Consider the following 16,561-nt stretch of genomic DNA (forward strand, 5'->3'; position numbering starts at 1 on the left):
CACATTTTGCTCCATGTTCTGCTCTTGTGGGAAGGCCTGGAGTCCACAAAGTATCCACGGTTCTCCTCCCAAACACACAAACATTGGGCCCTGTCCTGATCTTCCTACAGTGTGGGTCACGTCTGGGAATCTGCACCCAGAGACACACGGCACACTGACGGTCTACTCAGAGCCAGGCGGCCTGGTAACGGGGTCCCACACATCACCTCCAGAGAGAGGACTCGGCCTGCTTTGTACAGGCAGTAAACAGGACTCACAACCGGACCTCCTCGTTCTAAAGACCTGTTCTTTCCAACTTTTTGCTCCTATTTGGGTCTATCTGTGTCTTTGCTTTTTTAAAATTTAGTTGAAAGGTGCAGAGAGAGAGAGAGTGAGTGAGTCTTGAGATCTTCCATTCCCCCAAATGCCTGCAGCAGCCTGAAGCCAAGGGCCAGGAACTACATCCTGCTCTTTCACACGGGGGGCAGGGGCCCAGGCAACTGAGCCATCCTCCGCTGCCTTCCCCGGTGCATGAGCAGGCAGCCGGATTGAAAGCACAGCAGCCAGAACATGGACTGGCGTGCCAATGTGGAATGCCAGTGTCACCAACAGCGGCTTAACTGCTCTGTCACAACGCTGGCCCCATTCCCTTTCCCTCCTATTTTATTTGAAAGGAACAGACACAGAGACAGACATGGGCAGATCTCCCATCTGCTGGTTCACTCCCTGGTAAGGGTGCAACAGAACTTGTCTCCTCCAAACTCAAGAAGACGTTTAAACCTCAATGCTTTAATGTTAATGCTTGATTGAGGGTGGAGACTTAATCTACTGATAGCATCTGGGATGATGGGGCTGGTGGGAAGTCCCTGGGTCATTGGGGCGTGCCCTGGAGGGTGGTTCTCCTGAGAGGTTTGATATTTGAGCTCAACTTCGGCCTAGAAGCTCTCTCACTCTCTCCTTTGTGGCTCACCGTGCAATCATGCCTAGTACCCGCCATGAGCAGCCTCCATCAAAAGCCCGACTATGGGGCTACCCAATCCTGTAACCTTCAATTGTAAGCTGAAATAAATCTTTTATTTCCTAAAGATGTACCTCTCAGGTATTTTAGTTAAAGTAATGAAAAGTGGGAAAATACACTCCCCAAGTGCCCATGACAGCCAGGGCGGGGCAGGCTGAAGTCAGGAGCCAGAACTCCATGGGGTCTCCCATGTAGTGGCAGGAATCCTGCCAGCTGAGCTGTCACCTGTTGTCTCCTGTGGTGTGCATGAACAGTAAGACAGTCTTGGGAGTGGAGCCAGGATTTCAACCCAGGTACGTGCATCTGGGATGCCGGTACTCCAGCTGCTAAACACCTGCCCCGGTTAAACCTGTTCCAGGGGAGAATCTTGGTGTGACTGTTATGGCTCCAGCACTCTGTCCATTCTCACAGGAGGTCTGCTTTTTGAGAGTTTGGATATTGGCACAAGTGACCTCTTTGGTGACGAGGAGTGTGCAAAACTGAGGGCTGTGCAGGCTCTCTGTGGCCAGTGACACAAGAGCAGCCTCCCTCGTGAGGGTTCTCTGTTGAGATGAAATAATTTGAACCTGCGTCATGCAGAAAAACTGGAAGAACCTGGGACACGTTTATACCAGGGACTTCGATGGACATATCATCTGGGTTTTATTTTTCAAGCTGGTGAGGTACACAGTTTTCCCTATTGCCATACACCGTATATACACTTCTGTGAACATCAGACACTGTATTTTATATATTGACATATATTCATATACTAAACACAAGTTATATATTACATGAAACCATATAAATGTATTTATACGTCCTTTTTCAGGACTTAGGCTGCACTAATGAAATTTAAGTTCCAGAAACATATCTTCATTGGATGAAAAAAAGAAAAATCAACAAAATGAAGCAGCAGGTCTCCAGTGGTAGCAGATGTGCGCCTGCAGCCTCAGAGCCAGTGCTTGGCTGAGAGTTGCGCAGTCACTGTGCTACTCAGCACGGGCACTCGGCAGCAGCCACAGGCCCTGGGAGCTACCGGAAACTCCTCAGGCCCCAGCTCGGACCCACGGAGTCATGTCTGCATTCTGACGAGACCCTCCAGTGACCCCCACGCTCTACTGGATGCTGAAACATCACTTGCCTCTCGTTCAACTCCTGCTGTCTCAGCCAAGGATTGCGTGGGTGTCGGCTTCTCCCATGTTTCTTCTTACCCTGCCAGCTGCTTCTATTCATTTCTGTTCCTAGAAGACAAAGACAGCACCCTGGTGTGCACGTTTGCTAGCTGCCTCTTCAAGCTCAGACGGGTTAGCACCCAGGCCGCAGCTGTAAAGGGCTCCTGCCACACTTCCCCACAGCCTTCCCCGCTCCCTTCTTGGGACCCCATGGTAGCTGGTATGGTTCCCTGTCCTGCAGGCGTGAACACCCTTATTTCCAGCCCACGCCCCCATGCACTCCGCAAGTGCCTGTCCTTCGTCTTCCTGTTTTCCCTCATGTGCTGGGCAAACAGGTGACCCAGCAGGTTGTCCAGGCGAGCTCATCCCACCTGCTCTTCCCAGGACTCTGCAGATAGCTACTCCCATGTATGTTTAACGTCTCCAGCTCCTTAACTCAGCTTATAAACACATCCAGGCTTTCTATGTGTGTGTGCTCCAGCACCAATCCAAAGGAGCAGCACAAATTCTGCCTTCATTTCCCAACATTGCCCGATCCTTTGGCCTCACCTGCCTGCTAAGAGAGGCTCTTAAAGAAGCACACCAACGAGCACCTCTGTTCCTGTAACATGGGGCATCACCATACTTCACTATTCAGCTTCTGCACTGTCTTCCTCTTGGTTTTACTCTTACTTGTCAAATCAATCCTTTGCTGTTTCTCCTGGTCGTGCACCCTGTGGATGCTTTCCATATTCTGTCCCAGCTCTCCCTGTCACACCTGACTCCACCTCAGCCACCAACATATAGGTTCATTCCCATTCCCAGCGAGCCCGCGCACGAAGTCCCTACACAGCTGCCCCCGTTCACTTCCACAGATCCAGCAGGCTCAAAACCAAGTTCCTGGGCTGGCACTGTGGTGTAGAAGGTAAAGCCACTGCCTGCACTGCTGACATTGCATATGGGCACCTGTATGAGTCCTGGCTGCTCCATTTCTCATCCAGCTCTCTGCTATGGCCTGGGAAAGCAGTAGAGGATGGCCCAAGTCTTTAGGCCCCTGCACCTGCACGGGAGACCTGGAGGAGGCTCCTGGCTCTGGATCAGCACAGCTCCAGTCGCTGTGGCTACCTGGGGAGTGAACCAGCAGATGGAAGATATCTCTCTCTGTAACTCTGCCTTTCAAATAATAAAATAAATAAATCTTACAAAAAAAAAAAAAAAAAAAAAGCCGAGTTCTGGATCCCTCCCAACCTGCTCTCTGCCCTATCTATATTCCCCTTTCCTGTAAAAAAGGGCTGGCACTGTAGCATAGAAGGTTAAGGCTCCGCCTGAACTGCTGGCACCCCATATGGGTGCTGATTCGAGTCCCAGCTGCTCCCTAAAGTACTGGAAGACAGCCCAAGTACTTGGGCCCTTGCTCCTATGTGGGAGAAACAGAAGTTTCTAGCTTCGGGCTCCTGGATTGGGCCTGGCCTAGCCCCAGCTATTACAGCCACTTAAGGAGTGGACAAGCAGATGGAATATCTCTAACTCTGCCTTTCAAATAAATAAAATAAAAATTTTCTTTTGACAGAGCGGACAGTGAGAGACAGAGACAGGGAGAAAAGATCTTCCTTTACTGTTGGTTCACCCTCCAATGGCCCCTGCGGTCGGCACACCACGCTGATCCGAAGCCAGGAGCCACGTGCTTCTCCTGGTCTCCCATGGGGTGCAGGGCCCAAGGACTTGGGCCATCCTCCACTGCACTCCCGGGCCACAGCAGAGAGCTGGACTGGAAGAGGAGCAACTGGGACAGAATCTGATGCCCCGACTGGGACTAGAACCCAGGGTGCCAGCGCTGTAGGTGGAGGATTAACCTAGTGAGCTGCGGCACTGGCCAATAAGTTTTTAAAAAAAGTATCAATGGCCCATTGTGCAAAAGTATAATCATTTTATTCATTTTCCAATGGTTCCTCAACACAAGGGATCAATTATCATATACCCAGGCAAAGAATAAAGCTGCATTTATTGCAAGATGAGTTTCAGAATGGAACTGGTGTTGTGGTGTAGTAGTAAAGCTGCTGACTGCAATGCTGACACTCCATAGGGGTGCCAGTTCGAGTCCTGGTTGCTCTACTTCTGATCCAGCTCCCTGCTAATGTGTCTGGGAAAGCAGCAGAGGAGGGCCCAAGTACTTGGGCCCCTTCAGCCACGTGGAGACCCAGATGAAGCTCCTGGTTCTTGGTTTTGGCCTGGCCCAGCCCAGGCTGTTATGGCCATTTGGGGAGTGAATCAGCAGATGGAAAATCTCTAACTTTCAAATAAATAAATCTTCAAAATAAAAGTTTCAGCCTGTGTACAGGAAGGAAAGCTATGACAGTCAGTGTTAAGAAAAATCAGGCAAACTGACAATGTTTATTATTACCAAGTCCAATAAATACAAAATCAAAATTTCTTTAGAGTATGCATTCTGGCTTGTTTTAAATATGTGATAATGCGGGGCCGGCACTGTGGTGTAGCGGGTAAGGCCGCGGCCTGCAGTGCAGGCATCCCATATGGGCGCCAGTTCACGTCCCAGCTGTTCCACTTCCGATTCAGCTCTCTGTTATGGCCTGAGAAACCAGTGGAGGATGGCCCAAGTCCTTGGGCCCCTGCACCCACGTGGCAGACTGAGAAGAGCTGATCTGGCTCCTGATCGGTGCAGCTCCGGCCATTGCAGCCATCTGGGGAGTGAACCAGCAGATGGAAGACCTCCCCCACTCCCTGCCTCTGCCTCTCTGTAACTCTGCCTTTTAAATAAATAAATAAATCTTTAAATACGTGATAATGCATTGAATACAGGGAAGAGCAACGTACTACAAGTCAGACCATCCATGGGGGTGGGGGAGTAGGGCATGCCCTGCCAACACCATCACCTTCAATAGGGGGCTATACAATCAGAAAGACATAGTAGATAATAAATTGGTGAGGGATGGGCATTTAGTCGAGTGGTTAGACTCACGTCCCACATCAGAGTGCTGAGTTCTGTACCTGGCTCCATTCGGACTCCAGCTTCCTGCTCAGGCAGACCATGGGAGGCAGCAGTGACAGCTCAAGTAACTGGAGCAGATGGGAGCTCCCTGTCTACCTCTCTCACATATACATAGCTAAAGTAACTGGTGTATGCTCATTTTGGCCAGGGAGAACGTTTCTATTAAATTGCCAACTCATACCTGCAAAGGTTCAGGTGCTTGCTACAGCAGAATAAGGTAGGCCAACATCAACTGAGCTATGAGCAAGATCAAGCCAAAATCATTTTTAAAAGCCCATGGGTAGAGGCCCTGCAAATACAGAAAGGGTTTAAAAACTAAGTTTTCAGGGCCAGCGCCGTGGCTTACATGGCTAATCCTCCGCCTGCGGCGCCAGCTTCCCATATGGGCACCGGGTTCTAGTCCCGGTTGCTCCTCTTCCAGTCCAGCTCTCCGCTGTGGCCCGGGAGGGCAGTGGAGGATGGCCCAAGTGCTTGGGCGCCTGCACCCGCATTGGAGACCAAGAGGATGGCTCCTGGCTTCGGATCGGCATAGCTCCGGCTGTAGTGGCCATTTGGGGAGTGAACCAACGGAATAAGGAAGACCTTTCTCTCTGTCTCTCTCACTAGCTCTACTTGTCAAAAAAAAAAAAAAATTAAAACAACAACAACAAAACACTAAGTTTTCAGTAGCTTTAAGAATCTTTTTCATGACATAGCAGGCTAAGCCTCTGCCTGCACTGCTGGCATCCCATATGGTGCTGGTTTGAGATCCAGCTGCTCCACTTTCAATCCAGTTCTCTGCAGTGGCCTAGGAGAGCAGGGGATGATGGTCCAAGTGCTTGGGCCCTTGCACCTGTGTGGGAGACCTGGAAGAAGCTCCTGGCTCCTGGCTTGGATTGGCTTAGCTCTGGCCATTGTGGCCATCTGGGAAATGATCCAGCAAATGGAAGACCTTTCTGTCTCTCCCTCTCTCTGTCTGTAGCTCTCTCAAATAAATAAAAAATCTTGGGCCGGCGCCGCGGCTCAATAGGCTAATCCTCCGCCTAGTGGCGCCGGCACACCGGGTTCTAGTCCTGGTCGGGGCACCGGATTCTGTCCCAGTTGCCCCTCTTCCAGGCCAGCTCTCTGCTGTGGCCAGGGAGTGCATTGGAGGATGGCCCAAGTGCTTGGGCTCTGCACCCCATGGGAGACCAGGATAAGCACCTGGCTCCTGCCATCGGATCAGTGTGGTGTGCCGGCCGCAGCGCGCCAACTGCGGCGGCCATTGGAGGGTGAACCAGCGGCAAAAGGAAGACCTTTCTCTCTGTCTCTCTCTCTCTGTCCACTCTGCCTGTCAAAAAAAATAAATAAAAAAAAAATCTTTCCCCACACGCAGGTGCAGCCACACCTCACCGCGGACACATGCGCTGGTCACCCGGCATTCAGCTGCTTGTGCTCCTGTCTCACACTAAGTGGGGTGTGAATCCTCTGAGGCAAGGATCCAGTCCTTTTTTCTAATCCTGGTCTAGCTGGCTCTCTGTAAACTTTTGCTAACTAAAACAACAACAAACCTGCAGCTACTTTAAATCCCAGTGAGCTGTCTTCTGCGCAGGGCATTTTCCTGGACTACTCGACACACATTTACAGAGTGCCTACTCCACGTCGGCCACTGGGCTAAGCAGGGGTAAATATGCTGTGGTCTCCAGACTCGTGGCCCTGCTTAGTAGGGGAGCCAGATGCATAGACCACTTCCTGCTGTGCAGGGTGAGGTGAGGACCCAGGCCTCTCCAGGATTAGAGGACAAAAAGGAGTGGCTGCTCTGGGTGGACAGGCCACAGAGGTGAGGGAGAGGCTGAAGTGCAGTCTGAAGAATGCAAGACCATGCAAGGTGCTGGGGGCAGAGCCTGGGGCAGCTTGATATGGTCAAAACCTGAGGTAGAGGGGAGGGGCGAGACTGGACGGGCAGCAGGGCTGATCAGGAGGGCAGTGGGTGCGAGGCAGTGGCATGGTTAGGCCTGCCTGGAAAGGACACAGCACAGCTGATGAGAGGTGAGAGGTAAGGGGTGCTGTAGCAGCCCAGGTGAGATGCACTCACACTCACACACTATGGAAGGGGTTCTGGAAAAAGAGGGGCTTGGACTTACTTTTTTAAGAATTCATTGATTTCTTCTATCTACAGGTTCACTCTCCAAATGGCCACAACAGCTGCGGCTGGGCCAGGCTGAAGCCAGGAGCTAGACAGTCCATCCTGGTCTCCCACATGGATGGCAGGGGCCCAAGTGCCTGGGCCATCACTTGCTGCCTTCCCAGGCACATACGCAGGAGGTGGAATAAGAAGCAGAGCACCGGGATTTGAACTGGCGCTCTGATCTGATATGCCAGACTCACAAACAGTAGCTTAATACATAATGCACTGAAGGATCTCTGTGAGTGAGACCTCAGGGGAAAGAAGGGGCCATCAAAGAAGGATGTACTTTTCTCTGAAGGGAGGAGAGAACTTCCACTTTGCTTATGGCCCTGTCTAAATACTGACAGGGTCTGTGCAATCAAAAGGCTTCCATAGCCTTGCAGCTCATGTCAAGAGCCTCAGGTTGATCACCGAGGTCATAAACAAGAGTGTCAACTGCTAAATCAACAACAGGAGTCACTGTGCACTTGCTCCCCATGTAGGACCTCTGTCCTTAGTGAGTTGTACTGTGAGAATTAACTGTAAAACTTGTTTTCAAACAGTACTTTATACTTTGTGTGTCTGCAAACTGTGGAAATCTTTACTTAGTATAGAGTTAGTCTTCTGTATATAAAGTTAATTAAAGACAAATCTTAATTAAGAATGGGATCAGAGCGGGAGTAGGAGGTGGGATAGGAGTAGGGATGAAAGGGCAGGTATAGGGGGAAGAACCACTATATCTCTAAAGCTGTACCTATGAAATTTGTATTTATTTAATAAACGCTTTCTAAATATATATATGTATATGTATATATATATATATATATATATATATATATATAAAATGCACAGTATGTATTTGCTTGAACTTGGGAATATTTAGGAAGCGAACTTCATGGGAGAGGTAAAAAGAGGGGCTGAGAATGGATAAATAATTGTTAGTGTCAGGTACTGGAAGAACAAGAATAAAGGAGAAAGAGCAGTTTGGAGAGCGAGGATAAGTAAGTATGATTTTGAACAAATCAATTTCAGGAGGCCAAGTCAGAGCACGGGTCTGGGAATTCAGAGGAACCCAGGCTAAAGACACAGATTTGAAAGTCATTAGCAGTTGTTGACACAGATTGAGACAATGTGGTTCCAAAGCCAAACACAGCCAGCCAATTTTATCCAACGATATGAAATCCAGCACACATCACAGTTAGCAGAACAATGCTTCCTGAGCAAGGACAACTTGGGCACTGGGACATATGACTATGTCTGGAAACATTTTTGTCCTAACTCAGGGGTGGGCTGGGCTGCGACGGCAGCTAGTGGCTAAGAGCCGCTGGGGATGCCGCTGAGCACCCTACGATGCGCACAACAATCTCCAACACACAAATGCCCAGCCCCAAATAGCGCAAGGTAGAGAAGCCCTGTGGTGGATGGCAAACGCTCACAGCAACTTGCCGGGTAAAATGCTGCGTCCAGCAGGGATGGGAGAAAAGCTTTTACAAAGCATCATGGTTAAGGACCCAGTATCCAGAAAAAAGAATTTATAACTCCATAAGAGAAATACAACCCAAATAAAAACCACCAAAAGTGGTGGGTGTTCGGTGCAGCAGTTAAGATACTTCTTGGGATGCGCACGTCCCATATCAGAGAGCAGGCTCTCCTCCCAACTTCAGTGTCCTGCTAATGTAGACTGTGGGAAGTAGCAGGTGATGATGGTTCAAGTACTTGGGTCCTGATGCCAGCACAGCAGCTTTACCTGTTAGCCACAACCTGGCCCCAAGATAAGTAAATTTTAAAATAAAGCCAATCAGCCCATGAAAAGATATCATTCAGATACAACTTAAGCCCACAAGATAGGACTTTGTATCAACTAGGAAGGCTATAATAAAAAAGCAGAGATTAAAACAAATGTTGGTGGCTGGCGATGCGGCTCACTAGGCTAATCCTCCACCTGTGGCGCCGGCACTCTGGGTTCTAGTCCCAGTTGGGGTGCCGGTTCTGTCCTGGTTGCTCCTCTTCCAGTCCAGCTCTCTGCTGTGGCCCAGGACTGCAGTGCAGGATGGCCCAAGTCCTTGGGCCCTGCACCTGCACTCTCACTAACTCTGCCTGTCAAAAACAAAAACAAACAAAACAAAGCAAAACAAAAAAAAAACACAAAAAAACAAAAACAAATGTTGGTGAGGATATGGAGAAATCAGAACCCTTACACACTGCTCCTAAGAATGTAAAATGTCAGAGCCACTTTGGAAAACAGGTTAGCAGTTCCTTAAAGGTCAAACACAGAGTTACGTATGATCTAGTAAATCCTCTTGTAGGTATATTCTCAGGAGAAATAAAAACATATGACCATACAAAAATCTGGACATTAGCCAAAAAAGTAGAAATAATCCAAATTTCCATAAACTGCTGAACAGACATGGAACATTCATACAAGAGAATATTATCCACCAAATAAAATGGAACTAAGCATTAATACATGCTATACAACGTGGATGGACCCTGAAAACATGATGGCCACAATCCTGCATGATTCGGGTATGTGAAACCTCCAGAAGTGGCAAATCCAGAGAGAGAGATGATTTTCAGGGTGGGAGGTGGGGTAGAGGGGTGAAAATGGAGAATCAGAATCAGGATGATTTTTAATTGGTTTTTGTTTGTTTTTTAAATCTTTCTTGAAAGTCCATTACAAATTGTTTTTCTAGTTATCTCCAATGAGTTGATAAAAGATCAGATTAAACTGTTCCCCAAATGGCTGCAATGGCTGGAGCCCAGCTGATGGAAAGTTAGGAGCCAGGAGCTTCTCTTTTTTTTTTAAAGATTTATTTATTTGAAAGAGTTACACAGAGAGAGAAGGAGAGGCAGAGAGAAAGAGAGGTCTTCCATCCACTGGTTCACTCCCCAGTTGGCCACAACAGCTGGAGCTGCGCTGATCTGAAGCCAGGAGCCAGGAGCTTCTTCCAGGTCTCCCACATGGGTGCAGCAGCCCAAGGACTTGGGCCATCTTCTACTGCCTTTCCAGGCCATAGCAGAGAGCTGGATCAGAAGTGGAGCATCTGGGACTCGGATCTGCACATATATGGGATGCCAGGGCTTTAACCCTGCTGCATCACAGTGCTGGCCTACTTAGTATAATTCTAATATAATTTTAAATGACTCATGTTTCTTTCCTTCCTTCCAAGATTTTATTTATTCATTTGAGAGTCAGAGTAACAGACAGTGAGAGGGAAAGACAGAGAGGGAGGTCTTCTTTCCATTGGTTCACTTCCCAAATGGCCGCAATGGCCAGAGCTGAAGCCAGGAGCCAGGAACTTCTTCCAGGTCTCCCATGAGGGTGCAGGGGCCCAAGTACTTGGGCCATCTTCTACTGCTTTCCCAGGCCATAGCAGAGAGCTGGATTGGAAGAGGAGCAGCTGGGACTAGAACCAGCGCCCACATGGCATGCTGGCACCGCAGGCAGAAGATTAACCTACTGTGCCATGGAGCTGGGCCCCCCTACCTTTTTTTTTTTTTTTTTTTGACAGGCAGAGCAGACAGTGAGAGAGAGAGACAGAGAGAAAGGTCTTCCTTTTGCCGTTGGTTCACCCTCCAATGGCCGCCGCGGTTGGCGCGCTGCAGCCGGCGCACCGCGCTGATCCGATGGCAGGAGCCAGGTGCTTATCCTGGCCTCCCATGGGGTGCAGGACCCAAGCACTTGGGCCATCCTCCACTGCACTCCCTAGCCACAGCAGAGAGCTGGCCTGGAAGAGGGGCAACTGGGACAGAATGCAGTGCCCCGACCGGGACTAGAACCCGGTGTGCCGGCGCCGCAAGGCGGAGGATTAGCCTAGTGAGCTGCGGCGCCGGCCTACCCCCTACCTTTTTTTAAAAGATCCATTTATTTGAGATGTAGAGTTACGGGGGAGGGGGGAAAGGGGAAAGGAAAGAGAGAAGGCCTTCTATTGTCTGGTTCATTCCCCAAATAGTCGCAACTGCCAGAGCTGGGCTGATCTGAAGCCAGGAGCCAGAAGCTTCTTCTGCCACTTGGGTGCAGGGGCAGAAGCACTTGGGCCATCTTCCACTGCTTTCCCAGGCAAGAGATCTAGCAGAGAGCTGAATTGGAGGAGGAGTAGTCGGGACTAGAACTGGTGTCCAACGGGACTTCAGTGCCACAGCTGGTGGCTTAACCTACTACACCACAGTGCTGACCCCATGAGTCATATTAATGTGTGTCTGTTTCTTTCCTTTTCTCCCTATCCCCCAGAGCTCTGACCCCAGGGTTGAAGAGCTCTGTGTCACAGCATTCTGGGCTTTGTCCCCACTCTGAGTTTGCTTGTTTTCTTTGGAAATACTCCACCAAATTAGGAGCTTTCCAAAAGCTGGAGTACCACAATCAATAACACAACACTCTAGGATGACAGTAGCTTTTCTGGATGTGACTTTAAAAGCAGAATTAGGCTGGATGTGACTTTAAGACCAACATGCATGATTGATGTATGTTTGGAAACCACTGACATGTTGGTGTCAATCCTGGTTATGCTCTTGTTTAAAGATCAATTTACAGGGGCGAGCACTGTGGCATAGCAGGTTAAAGCCCTGGCCTGAAGGGCTGGCATCTCATATGGGCGCCTGTTCTAGTCCCAGCTGCTCCTCTTCAGATCCAGCTCTCTGTTATAGCCTGGGAAAGCAGTATAAGATGGCCCAAGTCCTTGGGCCACTGCACCCACGTGGGAGACCCGGAAGAAGCTCCTGGCTTCAGATTGATGCAGTTCCAGCCATTGTGGCTATCTGGGGAGTGAACCAGCAGATGGAAGACCTCTCTCTCTGTCTCTACCTTTCTCTGTAACTCTTTCAAATAAATAAAATAAATCTTTTTTTAAAAAAGATAAATTTATAGATCAAATACGAAACTTCATGTTTCAATGAAAGTAAAAAAGAAAACTGGTGTTTTTTCTTTAAGGCTTCATGGAATAGAATTTGTATTTAATCAGAACACTACAAGGCTTCTTTTCTGGCATCAACATAAAAGAAGTTGCAACTGTTAGATCTTTGGTTTTCACATGTACTACCACTAGGCACAGTATATTACTGTGAAAATACTCTGAAATTCATAAACCAGAGAAAAAAGGGAATTTACACAAAAAAGATTGCATATACTAGGTATGGTGTTGAAATGACTGGATGTGTAATATTTTTTTAAGTATTCATTTTGGGTCAGCATACATTTAATTATTTTTCCATTTTCAGTAACATTTCGTGATTCAACATAGTAAGTCACTATTAAAGTTTTACAATAATGTAATTGGTTGACTCATTTTAAGATAAAAATGAAAACTAAGGAAAGTACATTTAGAAATTTAAAGTTAAAAAATGCAATCTAAACTTTACTCTTTTAAAAAGATTTATTTGAGGTCTTCCATCTATCGGTTCACTCTCCAAATGGCTGTAATGGTCAGAGCTGGGCGGATCCAAAGCCAGAGCTTCTTCCCATGTGGGTGCAGGACCCCAGCACTTGGGGCCACCCTCTACTGCTTTCCCAGGCCATTAGCAGGGAGCTGGAGTACAGCACCAGCACTTACATGCCTCAGGTGGAGGCTTAACCTGGTATGTACAGCTCCAGTATAACTCTTCTGTAGCATCATCATTTTCTGCTTACTCATTTTTGTTAGTTCTTGGACAGGTAGATACTTATCCAGGTACACGTTTTAGCTGACAGTAATCTCGGAAAAGGGAATTTTGAATGCACTCCTTCAATAGCTAAAAGGTAAGTAATCTGGTGGGTAGAGTGCTTCTGAAAATTTCTAAATCTTCTTCCTCATCATTTTCTGTGTGTTTTGGTAGGCACACTTGTGGAAAATGGAATTAGAAGATACATTATGGGCTGGCGCTGTGGCTCACTTGGTTAATCCTCCGCCTGCAGTGCCAGCTTCTAGTCCCGGTTGCTCCTCTTCCAGTCCAGCTCTCTTCTGTGGCCAGGGAGTGCAGTGGAGGATGGCCCAAGTGCTTGGGGCTCTGCACCCGCATGGGAAACTGGGAGGAAGCACCTGGCTCCTGGCTTCGGACCAGCGCAGTGCCAGCCGTAGCAGCCATTTGGGGTGTGAACCAACGGAAGGAAGACCTTTCTCTCTCTCTTTCACTGTATAACTCTACCTGTCAAATTAAAAAAAAAAAAAAAAGATATATTGTTTTGGCATAAAAATTTTTTTAAATCCACATATGGGGTGGGCTGTTTGGTATAACAGTTAAGTTCATTACTAGTGCGCCTAGGTTTGAGTCCCAGCTCCACTTCTTCTTCTTCTTCTTTTTTTTTTTTTGACAGGCAGGGTGGACAGTGAGAGAGAGACAGAGAGAAAGGTCTTCCTTTGCCGTTGGTTCACCCTCCAATGGCCGCCGCACCGCGCTGATCCGATGGCAGGAGCCAGGTGCTTATCCTGGTCTCCCATGGGGTGCAGGACCCAAGCACTCGGGCCATCCTCCACTGCACTCCCTGGCCACAGCAGAGAGCTGGCCTGGAAGAGGGGCAACTGGGACAGAATCCAGTGCCCCGACTGGGACTAGAACCTGGTGTGCCGGCGCCGCAAGGCGGAGGATTAGCCTGTTGAGCCACGGCGCCAGCCCCAGCTCCACTTCTGATTCAGCTTCCTCCCAAAGCACTTCCTGAGAGGCAGCAGGTTCGAGTCCTTGGGTCCCTGTACTCATGTCAGTGTCCTGGATCGGGTTCAGAATTTCTCACTTCAGCCTTGCTACTGTGGGCACTTGGGAAGTAAACTATTGGATGGAAGAGCTGTCTCTCTGCCTTTCAAACTAATAATAAAGGGGGGGCAGCACTATGGTGCAGTGGGTTAAAGTCCCAGCTGTAGCACTGGCATCCCTTGTGGGGATGGCCAGAGCCGGGCTGATCAAAAGCCAGGAGCCAGGAGCTTCTTCTGGGTCTCCCACTTAGATGCAGGGGCCCAAGGACTGGGGCCATTTTCTACTGCTTTCCCAGGCCATAGCAGAGAGCTGGATTGGAAGGGCAACCGCAACTTAAACTGGCACCCATATGGAATGCCAGTGGAGGTGCTGGCTTTTCCTGCTATGCCACAGTGCTGGCCCCGTCTCTAAATATACTTTTAAAACACCCACTGAGGGGGGGGTCAGCGTTGCGGCACAGCAGGTTAAGCCACACCAGTGGTCCAAGTTACAGCTTCTCCCCTTCAGATCCAACTCTCTGCTAATGCACCTGGGAAGGCTGCCATAGCCCAAGTACTTGGGTTCCCGTCACCCACATGGGAGGCCTGGATGGAGTGCTCAGCTGCTGGCTTTGGCCTGGCCCAGCCCTGGCTGTTGCAGCCATTTGGAGAATGAACCACTAGATGGATGCTGTGTCTCTGACCCTCTGTTTCAAGTAAATAAATAATATTAATAAAAAAAAAAACCCGCACAATTGTACTCTTTAAATGGCCAATTTTATGGTATGTGGATTGTTTCTGAAAGAAAGATGCCCACCTCAGCACACTACAATACTGAAGGTCGGAAGCCGCCTCAGCATCCGGGAACCCGGCGACAAGGCTGCAAAATGCCGACGCCACGTGTCTGCAGCGCGCAGCGCAAAATGGCCACCCCAGCCCTGGCCGAGGGCCGCGCGCATGCGCCGGGGTTCCGTTTACGGAAAATGGCGAACCAAAGGTTTCCGTTGGCGCTCGGAATTTTATATTCTGGCGCCGGTCCTTGGTCAAATGTCCATAGGAGTTTACTTTCACAGATTTAACAGCCACACAGCTCTGATTTACTGTTTTACTCCGCGAACTGCCAGAAGCCAGGAAGTCCACCCCGTGTCCCACGCCCATGAGCAAGAAGCTGGATCTCAAGCGGAGCAGCAGCAGCAGCTGAACCCCCCCCCCACCCCCGAGTTATTTTTAACCCTCTTTACAGATGCACAGACAGGGACCCAGCCTCAATTAAAATCCCCATTGTTATGTTAAAGCCGGAGGTCGGGTTTGGAATCGCGTCTCCTGCGGGCAGCTGCCCTAGCCGGTGCCAGGTCTGCTGGGTGCACAGCTGGCTGCCCGGGACGAGGTCTGCAGACCGCCCGGGAGCGGGGCGTTTCGTGGCAGCTGGCTTACTCGCTCAGCGTGAGGTGGACCTGGTGCAGGCTACCCTGGCGAAGCGGCCCCCTGGCCACAGATACCGTAGAGCCGGCGTTCGGCACACTTAGTGAACGCCCGCCAACCAGCCGGCACGGCGCCGGGCGCTTCGCAAGCGCTGTCTGCTGGCCGCGGTGTCCACTCTCCGGGAAGAGGCGACCACGATGTGAATTTTGATAGGGCAAAGCCCCCGGCGGGTCCGCACTTCAGTTGCGGCCAGGTGCTGGGCGGGGCCTTCAACAGCAGCGATTGGGGAAGGTTGCTTCCGGTCAGACACGGAGCGGAGCGGGGACACTCGGCGCCCTCCCCCCGTGCTTACCGGACAAGGCCCCCCGGGATCCACGCCCCCCAAGAACGCCGAGCTCGGGGGCCTCGCCGGGATGCGGTCGGCGGTCCACGTGCTCACTCCTCGCCGCCCCTCTCCCTGGCCTTCCCCCGACGCCCCGTGCCACCCCGAGCTGCGCAGCGGAAGCGGCAGAGGCCCTCCAGCCAGGCCACAGGCCACCCGGCCTGCAAGGCTTTACCTGTTTGGAAGGTCCCTTCCGGCTCCCCCGCAGGCCCTGGTCCTCAGGAGTAGGGGCGAAGCGTGGAAAAACCCGGAAAGGCCTCGGCGTAGCGTCAGTGTTTTAGGTGCGCCGGGCTTTGTGTTGTTGCAGCCGATTGGGCTACGGCGGCCGCCCTTTCCTTCTCATTGGCTGCGGCGTCTGTCTGTGGACGTCCATAGGGGGCGTTCTTACGGAGAGGGCGGGCAGTGCAGTTCCGGCTCCGCCCAGGCCTGGCCTGTCCCCGCTCGGCGCGCTTGTGGGCGGGGACTGGGCTAGCTGGGAGGCGGGGCCCGGCGTGCTTCGGGGCGGGGCTGGGCGCCGCCCTGGGCGCTGCGGACCGGCGAGGCGAGCTTCTTCGAAGCGGGGGAAGCCGCGTCGCGGTGCCGCTGACCCACTGGTCTGACCCGGGAGAAGCCCTCTTGCTTCTCGGAGCTACCATTTAAGCCCCCACACCAAGATTTGAGGAGGAGAAAAAAATTGTGTTGTGGAAAGGACTGCGGAGGCTCTGAGGTGAGGGAGGGAGCAAGGAACAGTTGGTGAACCGGTGGTGACTTCTCGTCAGGGGCCTAGGTGGCTGAGGAGGTGCAGCGCGTGCCCTGGGCTGGCAGTTCTAGGGCTAGTCCTGCTTTTTTTTTTTTTTTTTTTTAAAGAACTATTTATT

At 50.5% G+C, this 16,561-nt stretch overlaps 1 protein-coding gene across 3 annotated transcripts in view; it reads right to left on the reverse strand.

Annotated features, from left to right (window-relative positions):
• DCAF4 (DDB1 and CUL4 associated factor 4) overlaps positions 1–15,994 on the reverse strand; it is a 32,867-nt gene extending 16,873 nt beyond the window's left edge. For 2 of the 3 annotated variants that reach the window (XM_062181063.1, XM_062181062.1), the window contains exons 1-2: positions 15,880–15,966; positions 2,121–2,220 (exon numbers count right to left, since the gene is read on the reverse strand). In XM_062181063.1, the coding sequence (XP_062037047.1) occupies positions 2,121–2,212 (92 nt within the window). In that variant the 5' untranslated portion in view covers positions 2,213–2,220; positions 15,880–15,966. Of the gene's footprint in view, positions 1–2,120; positions 2,221–15,879 lie in introns of all 3 variants that reach the window. The other variant, XM_062181065.1, reaches the window with a different exon arrangement.
• Positions 15,995–16,561: the final 567 nt, after the last annotated feature.

This window comes from Lepus europaeus, chromosome 22 (genome assembly GCF_033115175.1).
Source record: "Lepus europaeus isolate LE1 chromosome 22, mLepTim1.pri, whole genome shotgun sequence".
In the NCBI taxonomy this organism is placed as follows: Eukaryota; Metazoa; Chordata; class Mammalia; order Lagomorpha; family Leporidae; genus Lepus; species Lepus europaeus.